The 14,084-nt window shown below is 46.2% G+C and overlaps 1 protein-coding gene across 1 annotated transcript in view; it reads right to left on the bottom strand.

The window, feature by feature from the left end:
- LOC125944431 (ATP-binding cassette sub-family A member 17-like) overlaps positions 1-12,227 on the bottom strand; it is a 38,134-nt gene extending 25,907 nt beyond the window's left edge. Inside the window, exons 1-8 of the mRNA XM_049664922.1 lie at positions 12,064-12,227; positions 10,837-10,985; positions 9,870-10,025; positions 7,349-7,559; positions 5,899-6,151; positions 4,247-4,302; positions 2,234-2,429; positions 1,044-1,283 (exon numbers count right to left, since the gene is read on the bottom strand). Of these exons, the coding sequence (XP_049520879.1) occupies positions 1,044-1,283; positions 2,234-2,429; positions 4,247-4,302; positions 5,899-6,151; positions 7,349-7,559; positions 9,870-10,025; positions 10,837-10,985; positions 12,064-12,208 (1,406 nt within the window). The 5' untranslated portion in view covers positions 12,209-12,227. The remainder of the gene's footprint in view (positions 1-1,043; positions 1,284-2,233; positions 2,430-4,246; positions 4,303-5,898; positions 6,152-7,348; positions 7,560-9,869; positions 10,026-10,836; positions 10,986-12,063) is intronic.
- Between the last annotated feature and the right edge of the window lie 1,857 nt (positions 12,228-14,084).

Here is a 14,084-nt window from a genome sequence, read left to right as displayed (position 1 = left end):
TGAGATAATGCCGCAGACAGTGGCGGTGTGGTGTGTGCTGTGCGGTGTGTGTGTGGGCTGTGGACAAGACAGTTTTGCCATGTTTTGTGCCAGCAGAGGCATTTAGTAAACGTTATTTTTCGTCTGCAGAATTAAAACGAAAATTTCGTGCCTCGTCGTGAATATCGGACGAATGCAACCATAAGCGCGAGTACAAGCCACTCCACCCGGAGGCTTCCACTGGCGCAAAACGACACGAAAAGAATTCTTCCAAGTTTGAAAGAACGAAAGGTACGGTGTCTTTTTCGTTTTGTAGCCGTCACTTACTGCGCGCGAGAAGCCCGTTGCAGTATCAGGATAAGAATAGAACTATTTCGTTCTAAAGTAAGTCTAACCGGTCACAGTTCTTTTTTTCTCATTCTAATACTTGTTTAGACGTCATCTTGACCAGTGAGAAGCTCTATGGACCATAGCAGACGTTAAGGTTCCGTGTTTTATGTTGATTGCAACGACCGGATGCACAAAACAACTTTGAGCTGTAGTCGTATGGAATTGAAACGCAGAAAATCATGTGACCTTAGCTCTATGGGTTTTGTTCTGCGAATGCAACCTCCGATTTTTTGCTTACAAGACATCATTGTGACTTTGCTTCATCCCACCGGCTCTGTGCAAGCAGAGTGGTGAAAGCTGCAGAATGAACTCGCGACGAACATATTTAGAAGCAGCAGGAATGAAGTCTCGGCTTTTCTACGGGCTGGTAACAACGCCGGCACGCAAAGTGGATGCCAGTTATGCATTGATACGAAGTTGTGAAGGCATCCTGGAGAGAAACACAACCAACATATTGAAGCACATATTATACAGATATATGACCTTCCACGTGCTGCTTGCAAAATAATAAATGATACAAGACAAATGTCCAATACACATTTATTTAATCAATTCAAGTTCAATCAATCCAATGCCTCATAGCCGCATGAGCGCTAAGGCGCAGCCGGTGCACCGAATAATGAAAGAAAGAACCAGAAAAAAAAAGTACGGGGGGAAAACAAAATAAAACTTACTTCGTCCCGTTGAAAATGGTGCCGAAAGCGTAGGTCCTTGCGTACTCGAGGAAGTCCTCGTCCAACATCGTCATCAGGGTCTCCTTGGCGTTCTCGAGGTCGTCGAACGGCACATTTTCACTCTCAAGAAGCACCCTGTATCCCAGAGAGGTGTTGGTTGTCTGGTTTGACTGGAGGAAGGTTCTCAGTGGTAGTCTGCGATCAGGGTTGACGAATGCGGCGACGTCGAAGTCGATGTGTCTGCGGTCGTGGGACGCGCAGTGACCAATGTTCACTCGGAAAGAATGCACCCAAACAACTAATCAATCCATCTCTCTCTCTCTCTCTCTCACACACACACACACACACACACACACACACACACACACACACACACACACACACACACACACACACACACACACACACACACACACACACACACACACACACACACACACACACACACACACACACACACACACACACACACCCGCACACACACACACACACACACACACACACACACACACACACACACACACACACACACACACACACACACACACACACACACACACACACACACACACACACACACACACACACACACACACACGCACGCACGCACGCACGCACGCACGCGCGCTCCCATCCAGCCGCACTCAACATTAGAGAGTTTTAGATTAGGGGGACGCAAGCGTAGGGGCCCGTTAGCGCTTGGGGCCGCGGTACTGCGCACGCGCAGACCGGTCTGCGCGTGCGCAGTACCGCGACCCCAAGTGCTAGCGGGCCCCTTCGCTTGCGTCCCCCTAATCTAAAACTCTCATTAAGTCAAGCGGTTACATTATAAGCTGTTATTATTCACTGCAAGGCGACCAGTTCGATCATCTACACATGTTTGCTCGCTCGTCATGCTTAGAATGCTTGGTGTAGTTGTGAAATCGAGGCTATGAATCTACCTATCCATTTTTTACGTGCAAGTACACCACAGGGTCAAAGGACGTGAACATTGTACGAAGGGGTTATGGATACTAGGGCTGTTTATTATAAAAGCAGCAGTCATTTAGTGGTCATTACTGGATGCTCATATCACTGATATGTCGTCGTTATACAATATGTAACATAAAATCGAGTGATCAATCTACAAATATATTGCCGACGTTGGCTTAGGTAATTAAGCGTAAACTTAATAGCAAGTTCCTGAATACTGGTATGCAGGCGGAAGGTCGAGGGAACTCTGCTTGACGATGCTCAGCCCCACGAAGGCGATGAGCACGGGAAGGACCCAGCCGGTGATGAAGAGGAACGGCATGCGCCACAAGATCAGCAACCGCTTCTGCACCAGGGCCCGGAAGCGCTGGCAGCAGTTCGGTTGCCTCTCAACTACCACGACGAGATCGGCCACTGCGCAGTCCGCGCCGATTAGTGAGTGAAGCGCCATGTTACAGAATTCTAGCTTGTGGGCAAATGTCATAACATGTGGGGACTTCTTTTTTTTAACCAGAGAGCATGCACGTCTAATGCAGCATAGACCTATCGCAACTGCTAGCATAAAGCGTTGGTAGCGCAGTAATCATCTTCATCATGTTACCTGACCATGCGAATTTTCGTAGAACTCTGAACTACACGCGCATTTCTTGTATAGAGTTTTTGTTTCGACGACAGTTCTGCTAACCTCTGAAGCCAGTTCTCCCCTAAATCATGTAAAGAAATTTCCTAATTTCTCTAGTATTTCTAGGATACAGTTGATCACTTTTCCAATGTACTTTTCGCAGCGATGAACTTGTTTGTTAGGCAGAGAGACTGCGAAAGTATATTGTTTAAGTTTATTGCTAACCTCGTTTTTATAAATTTAACTAATGAAGTCGCTGGGATCAAGTCTACATTATGTTGCAGTACTAATTTTTGCAGTACAAAAATTTCCTTCACAAATTTTCACTTAATATAAAAAGGTAATTCATAGATCTAGGGAAATTTGCCTAGTCTTGGGAGCACTGTTCGACGAGAACCCTGACGAAGCAAGTGGTTCCTCATTCAATGAAGAAGCACAGCGTGGCCTCAGACGCGTTGTAATTGGATAAAACATCACGTGACATCGCTACGACATTTACTAATGCAGTCCACCGCTCCTTTAACCCGGTAATTGTAAACGGTCAAGACGTGTACAGGCAATTTATCTACACCTGTGTGCGTGCGTGAGCGTGCGTTTGTGTGCGTGTGGGTCAGTGTCGGTAGCATAGTGAAAACGTCGCAAAATATAGCCAGCTCTTCGTTACCTTATAGAACCAATTCGTCTTTCTTACTTATTTTAGTGACGTGTATTGCAAGGAAGCTGTCCTGATACAGTTTCTCAGCGTGCTGTGACTAAGCTGCACTGCTTTCAAAGATGATATTTTATTCATGACAGACATAGGCGCCTTCGTTTGTCACTAAGGGCATACCGAATAGCTTAGTGAGTCATCCGGGCAAACCAAAGTTTGATACCACTTTAGAATATCGGGGTTATAACTATGATTTGTTGTGAAACTAATGCTGCCTTTCCGACTAGTCCGCCGAGAGAGCATCATTGCGCTTCCTTTCACAGGCGATTAAAGATATATTCGAAAAAAAAAGAATGAGGTGGTATAAATACAGTTATGTAGTTCGAGTTTCAGGATAGATTACTAGGGGAAATACTGGTGCTGCTACCACTCAGTCGCAAGAAATGACGCGTTTTATTTCTTAGGGTGCTACTCCATGAGAAGAGAAAGACTAGGAGAGAGCGTCACCTGACAATATAATGAAAAAATACAAAGGAAAGGCAAGGCGCCTAAGTTTTTGGCGCTCGCCACGTGAGAGGAAAGCGGTAGTTTCTAGTCGCCGAGCGAGTGGAGAGCGGGTGGTGTGGCCAATCGCGATGAGGGTGTAACTAAAAGGTACCGCGAAAGAAATCACGAAAGCTACGGCAACCACGGAGGGCCTATTTCACAAGAGCCGATGCACAGATGAGCCCTGATGGGTAACAGAGGTGGTGTCAGAGCAGATGAGGCTGGCTTGCCGAGGAAATCTAATCTTTTTCCTTACTCCATGGATGTTACGTAGTTGGAAACGGGGCATATCCCCTTCTGTGTTCTTCCTGAACGGCGCTGTACGACAGAACGGGTATTCCGTGGATGCTATTGTAGACAGTGAGAATTGGTACAGTTCAGTATAAGGCTTGCAAAGTGCAAACAAAAACTCACCATCCTTTTGAGGAGGCTCGTCTTTCTTGGCGTCTCCAACCCATTCTTTGTATATCCTGAATAAAAACAGACGAAAAACACTTAACCTTGCACTCGGCCGCGCAACGCTTGAAACAGCGAAGCTGGGCGATAGTAGCCCAGCATTTTCCGGAAGTGCGCGCGAACTTTTCACCTTTTTACTCATTATGATGATAATTTCTTTTCGCGCGTATCGGACTTACGGCCGTCACTGTACGTTGCATAGCGCAGCTTGCAACACTGACACCGCGTTGCAATGCCGACAAGTAGTAGTAGTGATTTTATTGAAGACGACAACGCGTTCCAGCAGACCCACTCCATGAATGCGTCTCTCTCTCTCTCTCTCTCGCTATCATTTCCTTTATCTCGCTCCCTATAGCATAGCGCGCAAAACCTCTTCTTCACCTCGCAGAGCATTGGCACGAGCGCGTGCGAACGCGCCAGCTGTGGACGAAGACGACGACGCTCGAATGCAATCATATGGTTCGCATAAATGCATGTTCTGCAAGCGTGGTTATGTTGCCTAGGCAATAAAGAAAGAAAAAAAAAGTTGTGTAGCCTAGTGGTTACGACGCTCGCCTTGGGACCGTGGGTACGCGGGATCGAATCCCGCCTCGGCAAGAAAGTTTATTCGTTTATTTCTTGATACGAACCACAAATTACGGCTGGCTTAAACAGCTGCGCTGTTAAAAATAAATTAGCACACAAAGGTTCGAACACTTTCTTTTTTCTTGAGTGCAGCATAAGCTGTCCTGCGGTAGTAGCAGAGAACTTAATGCCACTTGTTTATTCTAACCTAATTGATGACGGTAACAGTTTGTGTCCAGATCTACGCCACAGCAACGGCTCTTTCTGAGTTACAGATCCCGAAGGTTATGTTTTTGCTAGCTGCATGTGCCGGAAGCGATTGCAGGAGCCGGAAACACGGTATAGATGCCCACATTAGACACACTTGCCGTATGATATCGGAGGCGATGCTTATGCAGTGTGGATTGACAAGTAAGGGTGGCGATCTGGGTCAGTTGCTACATATTCTTGAGTATTAAACCAGTCAAAAGACGAAGTACAGAGAAGAGACATTACATTTCTTGTGCGACTCGTGTTGTGTACGAGCTTCCACTGAATTGTGAAAAAGTTTACATCGGTCAAACAGACCGGTGTATTAATGAGAGGCTGCGAGAGCACTACAATTCTTGGAACACCTCTGATGGAGCAAATTTTCCTCGCCATTGCCGGGAATGCGGCTGCGTCCCGCTTTTTTCCAGTGTTAAAATCCTTGGTAGAGGCAAGGGCAAGACGGAGCGTGAAATTCTTGAAGCTTACCATATCAGCATGCAAGGGGATAATTGCATCAGTACTACCTCTATCTGACTGATTCAAAAGGAACTAAGTTTCCTATCGCACTGGCGCTAGCAACGTGACCTATCGCAATCAACGTTAGTTTGTGTGTGCGGGTGTTGGCTCTTGAGCAGCGCGTGCAGCCTGGTTTTCCTGTGAGACAGGGTTTTTCAATAAAGCACAGTGTTAGTCCAGTCGTTGTGTGTGCCACGTCTCTTCTCTGTACTTCTTATTTTAACTGGTTTAATACTCACGAACTAAGGGTGCTAACAAAGGTAAATGGAACACAGTCTCACTTGATGTAGGCCTCCTTCATCGTAGCCACTGTCACTCCAATACTCTTAATTCCCAGCGCCGGGCCATTAGCTTCGAGCTCGCTGAACATGGCCACAAAGCCGTCTCGGTCCATCGTGTTGAGCGCGAACACCGCTTCGTTGTCTTTGTCATCGTCCAGAGCGGCTAGCGGTGCTGCCTTCAGTATCGCTGATAGGACTGCCTTGCTGTTGAAGACATTCGGGACCTTGGAGATGCGTAGCTTGTAGCCGACTCCTGTGGTGTAAAGCGCCGCATGTGTTTGAGCTCATTTAGTGGATGATGAGTATTGGAGTTTATTGGCGCAAGGGCCAGATGTGGCCAAAGAGCGCCATGGCAGCGTTACTAAGTTTGCAATGGAGCAATGGCTTCTGAGAAGTAGATGAGACGTGACTGGTTAAGAGGCCTAAAAATAGTCGCTGTAAAGTGCGTAAAATCTACATGTAATAAGCCTTTAGTGGATGATGGGCCAGAAACGAAGACGCTTCTCGTCGTGACGCATAAAAAGCACTGTTCTTGGGGCGCCGGCTCTGGCACTTGCTGTCAATCTTTTGTGACTGCAGGAGTGACGTGTCGGAGGTTCTTCACAAGTATCAGGATGCCAAATAGTCCGTACAAGCGTGACATCGCTTTCTTTTGTGAGTTAACTTTATATAGCGGGACTACCACTACTAAGCCTGACGATGAAGCTCGGGTGCCAACATCTACACGTTCAAACCTGTTTACGGTCCTTAATCGAGAGAGTTAGTATTATGTGTACTTACTACCGTTTACTGACTACTGTAATACGAATGACGTAGCCTGATGTAGCCGTTGTGGACTGATGTCGACATCTTATAACCAAAGTGCGCGAAATTGCTAATTATTGCAATACGCAAATTTGGCGTGCCTTGAGGATCGACTCACTGCAATTCAGCAAGTTAAATTCTGGGGTATTGCGTGCCAAAACCACGACATGATTTTGAGGCACGCCATAGTGAAGGACTCCGGAGTAATTTGGACCACCTGGGGTTCTTTAACGTGCACACAATCAACGGAAAACGGGCGCATCAAAATGCGACCGCCGCGGCCGGGATTCGATCGTACGCCGTCGCGTTTAGCAGCGCAACGCCAAAGCAACTACGCCACCACGGCGATTAATTTCGCAAGTGCAGCATGTTTATTGATCTAATTGAACGCCAACTGATTGAACGCCAACAAATGAAATTGAGGAGTTAATATGTGGTTATCAGAGAATTTCCCACTTCCACTTCCGAGTGCAATGCTCCGCTAAAAAAAAAAAAAAAAAAAAAAAAAAAAAAAAAAAAAGAAATAACTTTATCTACACTGCACTGCTCTTTAGGAATCAGTCTTAGCCTAAACACTCCGGTGTACGTGAGAACTTCCACTCTCCCGGCCAATTCATTCATTAATAGCGTGAGGTTAAGTTCTTACCACAAGCATCTTTGAGGAAACTTGGCGTTCCACAGCAGATGACGGTGCCGCTGTACATGACTATGATGCGGTCGCCTAGCGCGTCGGCCTCTTCCATATCGTGCGTGGAAAGTAGCACCGTTGTATTACCACGCAATTCTCGCAAGACCTTCCAAATGACCCGTCGCGTATCGGGGTCCAGTCCGACCGTCGGTTCGTCCAGGATCAAAACCTTCGTCGTGGGGTCGAAATCATCGTCACCGTCGTAAGATGAGAGGAAGTGAAAACAAATACTGTGCATGCAGTCATGGTGATTTTATTGCAGAACCGATTGAAATGCCACCAGGAAGAGTGCGTGGCTACTGGTAGTCGGCTCCCGTGTAAAAAAATGCTCGCGTACGTGCTTGCAACAAAAAACTCCTGGTGGCCGAGGTTAATCATGATTGCCCCAATACAACAGCGTTCCTCATACCCATGTACGTGTAGCTTGGGAACGTTAAATGCCATAATTTTCTTTTTTCTTTGAGCGAAGTCCACGACATATCCGAATCAATACTGAATGCTGGTGTCTGTATAATAATTTGTTCTAGGATGCGCTGCATACACTTTACGCTGCACAATGACATTTCCTGCATTTAATTCGGTTCTGATGGCACCCACGAGCAATATACGCCTAACCTCGTTATGAACGAGACAGGATATATAACGAAATAAAGGATATAACAGATTAAATGCAGTTCCCCTTGAAATCCCCATGTATCCATGTATAGATCCACGTATTTCTCGTTTTAATGAAGTAAAATTGTCGTGCCAATGGCTATAACGAACTAGATTTGCACCTGAAACCAAAAAAAAAAAAAAATACCGACCGTTGCGCACCGAGTGTATCGCTTTACGCTGGCTTCCGCATTCGTTCGGTGCGGCAGCTCAAAATTCCAGCGTCGAATACGCCGTCACTGCCGCGCGTAACCACGCGCACTGGTGGCCGCGCACAAGCAACGCTTCTTCCGCAGAGCATCTTTCTCGCTGCGGCGCCCGTCGAGTTCGTCATCTCAAAGGCCACGCCTAGCTGCGCCGCGCCACAAATCGATGAGAGAGAGAGAAGGAGATTATAGTTGGAAAGGGTGAAAGTTTGGGTTCAGAGCAGCGCGATAACTGTCTCTCAATAGAGGACACGTCAACCGCGCTGCCTATGGGGATGGGGACTGAAAGATACGAGAAGAGACACAAATCGATGATGCTTGCGCGTGGCGTGCTAAAACCCAGTGCTCCACTTATCTCTTGCGCCGTGCTGACGCAGCTAGGCGTGATCTCCGAGTTTGCACGAAACAGGCACGAGCTGGCGCGCTCACACAGCGGAGCCGCGGGCCACGAGAAAGAGGAGTATCACATAGTTTCGCTTTCCATTGCCGAATACGCGTCGGCGTATTCGTGCCGCGTTTCTGGCGCTGCGCCAAGCTCTGTCGGCCGTATACGTCGACATCTCCAAAAGTCATGGAGGTTGCCCGAGAATACCACCCCAGCTGGCCAGGTACGTAGTCTGCGCACCGTGTTCTGTGGCACGTGTTGCTCGAACTAAACTGACTTCGTTCGCATCACAGCCTGCTAGCTGTTCCTTTCGACCGCGTCGCTGTTTCACTAGTTTCACGACAATATGACCGAGCCAAGTGAAAAGCGGAAGCGAAAGAACTGTCGCGTCAAGCGCTAAAACGTCGCGTGTTGCCCACTCCGAAGAGTCATTTGCTACTGCTTTATTGAATTTTAATCGAATACGCGGCCGCGTAGCGGTTCGGCCGGTCGCGGTGCCGTAGTCTTCTTTGCACGTTAAAAGTTGTGCATATTGGGCCTATACTTCAAGGAAGGGCAATAGTCGGTATAATGAAGTAATGGCTATAACAAGGCAATTACAGCTTCCCCTTCAACTCCGTTTTAACGAGGTTCGAGTGTAGAAGGAAATCCTGAATATATCTAGCAGGAAATTTTATATATGGATATCTTGAAATAGTGGTTTCTGCATGGCGTATCGAGTCTAACGTGTCATGTAGATGTATAGAAGCAGCTTTACAGCGTTTAACACTTAGTCCCGAGGAACACTGATGTGCTCACGATGATAATGGCGTGCAGCCATGGCCTCCTTAATGAAAATATTGGCTCTCCGTTTCGTATTGCTCATGTGGAAACGCTACAGTTAGAGCTACCCGCAATCGTGAGAGCGACATCCTGACTGCGAGATGGTTTTGTGCTTCGTGTGTCCTGTACCCCCATTTTTTTTGTCCGCGTCTTCAAGCGCAAAAAACATTTCGCAATGCATAACCACTCGCCTAAATCACCACTTCGACATCCTGACGTTGTGCAGTTGATGAGATTCGGGTGAAGGAAGATCCGAGGCGCGAACGTCTATGAGGGCCTTGACAAGAAATAGCCATAAAGGTGCACGTTCTAACAAACGTAATGCGCAGGAAACCGCAGACAGGAGGTTGAAACATCGCGAACGAAACGAGCAATATTCTGATAGGTGTAAGCACGCATGCAGATTCAGTACTTGCGGTTTGGTGATGAGAGCAATCGCAATGCTCAGCTTCCGCTTCATCCCACCGGAGAGCTCACGTGGCAAAGCATCCACCTTGTCGGAAAGCTGCATGTTCTTTAGCAGCGTCGTTATGTTCGCGTTAATCGTGGAACTGGACATTCCTTTGAGCTAGAAAGAGAAAAGAGACACATGTTTGATCATGACATTTTATAATGGGTTTCTTATAGGAAAGAAGGGTAGTCAGCACGAGCCTGCGCTGGTAATGTCCCGAAGCTGCGCAGTGAGTTTTGAAGGACGCCGTTGTTGAGGGCTCCGGATTGATATTGATCATCCCTGCTTTTCTTTACGTGCACCTAAATCTATGTGCGTGAAATTCGTCCATTGCATTCGGGAATCGAACCCGCGAATTCGTGCTCAGTAGCAGAACATCAGCCACCGAGCAACTGCGGTGCGCCAGCAGAAATAAACTTTGCAGATTGATGCAAGTAAACTTTGCAGATGCTTACATTACACCGATAACAAATATAGTGACCTGAAGTAACTCATACTTATTCTACGAGCCCTCTTCAACGAGTTCCGTATCTTTGCTCGCATGACCAGATAATCAGTTGGGTAATGACGCTTTGCGAAACCCTTACACGAAGAAGCTTTGGACGATTAGGAGGGTAATCCTTTCTTTTGCAGCTTTGGAGCTGTAATTCGAGCTGCGATATTGTAACGGCGCGTTTGTATACACGAACAAGAGGTGAAGGAGCGGTGAAGAGAAGCAAGACGAGGACATTGCCCTTGGTCTGGCAGCCTCGCCTCATGCAGTGCATGCTTTAGCGCTGAGCCTTCTAAATAAACGCCTCCTGCCTTGTAACATTTCGTGTCACCGGTGTCAGCTTCGATTAGGTGTTCAAATTATTGCTAACTTTCCCAAACAACTCTACAGTTACGTGCGGTTTGAGATATACTTGTATAATAATCGTGGTCTTACCAGTCCGAAGTACGTGAGGTGATCAGATACCGTGAGGTCATCGAAAAACGCGTCGAATTGCGGACAAAAGCCCATATTTTCACGGGCCTCGGAGGTGCTCATCTGTCGTCCACCCACATGGACAGCGCCGCTGTCAGGCTGTATTAAACCTATAAGAGAATTATAGCAATCATGAAGCTCGAGCCAAGAGAGTTGTTCTGCTTCCTAGCAACATGCGGACGCCCATCGCCCTGTGTTCGTTTGACCGATGTTTGCCCTCGTTTACACGGGGGTATATTTATGCGTTAGAGAAAAGAAATCCTTTGCAATGTATGTTAACTTGAGCAACTCATACATCAAAGACAGTGAAGTTGTTTAAGATAACTCTCACACGTTTAGGACATACCATGGTTTTGTCTGGTTTGCCATTTCCCGAAATATACCCGCGACTTCACAAATGCTTCGTTAAAGCCGGTGCAGTTCCGTCGTATTTTATAATTGAGACTTTTCAAACGCATGAATATATCCGAGCTTAGTATTTATAAACTCTTCGCTATATCCAACAAACATACGACGCACGTTCCTTTGCGTTGCACCAGAGTTTCTATTCTGGGCATTGACAAAACTCCGCCCATGTTGTCAAATTCGCCAGCTTGTCAGCTCTGCATGATTGGCTCACAGAGGTGCTACGGTGTGTCTGATTGGCTCGAAAATGCCGCTACTACAGAAATTACATGTCCATTACATGTCCAGAATAGCACTAGAGTGTACTAGTACACTCTAATAGCACCCTGGTTCTACCGACGTCCGGTGTTTGTCCCCACGTCCCGACTGCCTTGTCATTCGACTGCTTCACTGTTTCGACGCAGGGCGGCGTTGCTGGCTTTGCTCTGGCCGACATTCAGTAACGACCACGCAGCCACGCGTTGCTGCCGTCCTGCAAAAACCGTTGTTGTACCTCTCCGAAAACCATTGCTCAGCTAAATTGGCTGTAAAGAACTCCGTGCGAGTGATAGTATCTTGAGACACATTAAGTCGCCGATTGACAAACGGTCGTTCTGTCCTATCTACACTTTGCAAATCGACAACTTAATTCGCGGTTAGCGTTCGTAAATTTACCATTGGTTAAAATGCCTCGCGCAAGCGGTCCGTGGCAGCCTACGTTTCGGGCCAAATCAATCTACATTATACAGAATCAGCGACGACATCCGCAGAGCTATGCTGAAGTGGACTCAGCAGTGAACATACCTGTGAATATGCTCATCAGCGTTGTCTTCCCCGCGCCGTTGTGCCCGAGTAGGATGGTCACTTGGGACTTGTGGATGGTCATGTTTACCTTGTTCAGGGCAATAATGCTGCCGAAGGTCTGGCGGGGGTAAAGCAAGGAAGTCATATGATGAACCCGTGACAAAAACGCGAAGACAGATTTTAGATTTTCAACAATGTAACATTCTTCCTGCGCCTTACTTAAGTGACATCTCGCATTCGGGTCCTTCGGAAGGTTCAGTGAACGGCGTATATCAACAGACTTTGTTGATATTCGTATAGCTTCCATATGGCTATCCATCTCATACATTTTAGATACGCAAAAATACTTGCGACATTCGAAGTCAAATTGCTATCTCGAACGTTAATGTTAGTTCGATTCGAAATTATCGCTCTTCGAACCGTTCTGTGCATTAGTGCCATGCACAAATAAGTGCGTGAAACTGTACGTAAGACATGTAGTCGACGTACCTTTACGACGTCCTTACAATTTATAATGATCTCGAAAGCTGGACGAGGCTGGAATCGTTCTTTGTTTGGGGCTCCTGGCAGCATTTCCGTGAACGTGACTTCCCTCGGCGACCAGTAGCCGGGCTGTGGGAATACAAGTTAAGTGCTGGCTTCTGGTGTTTGTACTTCCTGTATGGAAATGTATGTCTCGCGTATCGTGATAGTATACGTTTGAGATCATAGGAATCATAAGATTATGGTTATAAACGTGCTATAATGTCGGTACGAAACGGGGTGAAATATGGTGTAATAGCAATTCATAATTAGTGTTTGTACTGGCTCGTTCGTGAATAATCTTGTCTGAGGCTTCTTGTATGTCATATGTCCAATCGTGATATATATAAAAATACAGAAAAAGAAGAAAGACGTTCACCAAAATCCCCGAGGAAACAGAAGTCATTAGCCGAATCATGTGTATCACGTATGATGATACTACATTGGGGATAATTATTTATTTATTTATTTATTCAAAATACCTTACAGGCCCATCGAAGGGCATTGAGTAAGGGGGGCAACAGTAATTACAAGTTAAAAAAAAAAAATTAATAAAAAAAAGATACAGACGAAAAAAAAGGCAACAATACAAATATTACAAAAAGCAAAGAACAACATCTTTATACAATATTAATACGCCACGAATTCAAGTTATCACGGAATGTTTCGCGATTAGAGATGGATGCAATGTGATCCGGAAGACTATTCCAATGTGCAATAGCTCGAGGTAATGGTGATGAGTTAAATGCCTTCGTTAGACCATGAATGCGTGCAAAACTAAGTGCATTGTGAATGCGTCGAGATGTGCGCATAGGTGCATGAAGCGGCAAACAGTGAAATGTATTACTATAAATGTACCTGTGAAAAAGACATAAAAGAGCGATGACACGGCGAACTTCCAATGACTGAAATGTAAGGTCTTGCTTTATTCGGGTAACACTTTAATGATAGTCGTAGTTGCCAGATATGAATCTGGCTGCCCTATTTTGAACACCTTCCAACATACGGATTAGATAATCTTGATATGGTGACCATGTGGATGAAGCGTATTCTAATTGTGGGCGAACATAAGTAAGGTATGCTAATTTACGTACATCATAAGGTGCGTTGCGCAAGTTTCTGCGCAGATAGCCGAGAGATTGAGAAGCTTTCGATGAGACAGCTGCTATATGCGTTGTCCAGGATAAATCCGATGAAAGGTGAACGCCGAGATATTTGTACGATGGGGTAGCCGAAATTATGGTATCATCAATGGAATAGTGAAATACCGAGTTAGTGCGCTTTCTACTAAACGAAATTAACTTAAATTTTGAGGCGTTGAGGGACATCTGCCAAGTTACGCACCATCTGTTGGTTAGGTCAAGGTCATTTTGCAGTTTAGAATGATCGTCGAAACATTTAATATTGCGGTAGATGACGCAGTCGTCAGCGAACAACCTAACGGAGGATGAAAGGTTAGCGGGCAAGTCGTTGATGTATATTAAAAAAAGTAATGGACC

Source organism: Dermacentor silvarum, chromosome 3 (assembly GCF_013339745.2).
Source record: "Dermacentor silvarum isolate Dsil-2018 chromosome 3, BIME_Dsil_1.4, whole genome shotgun sequence".
In the NCBI taxonomy this organism is placed as follows: Eukaryota; Metazoa; Arthropoda; class Arachnida; order Ixodida; family Ixodidae; genus Dermacentor; species Dermacentor silvarum.
Note: the sequence above shows the minus strand (reverse complement) of the source record. Positions and strands in the feature narration are given on the sequence as shown.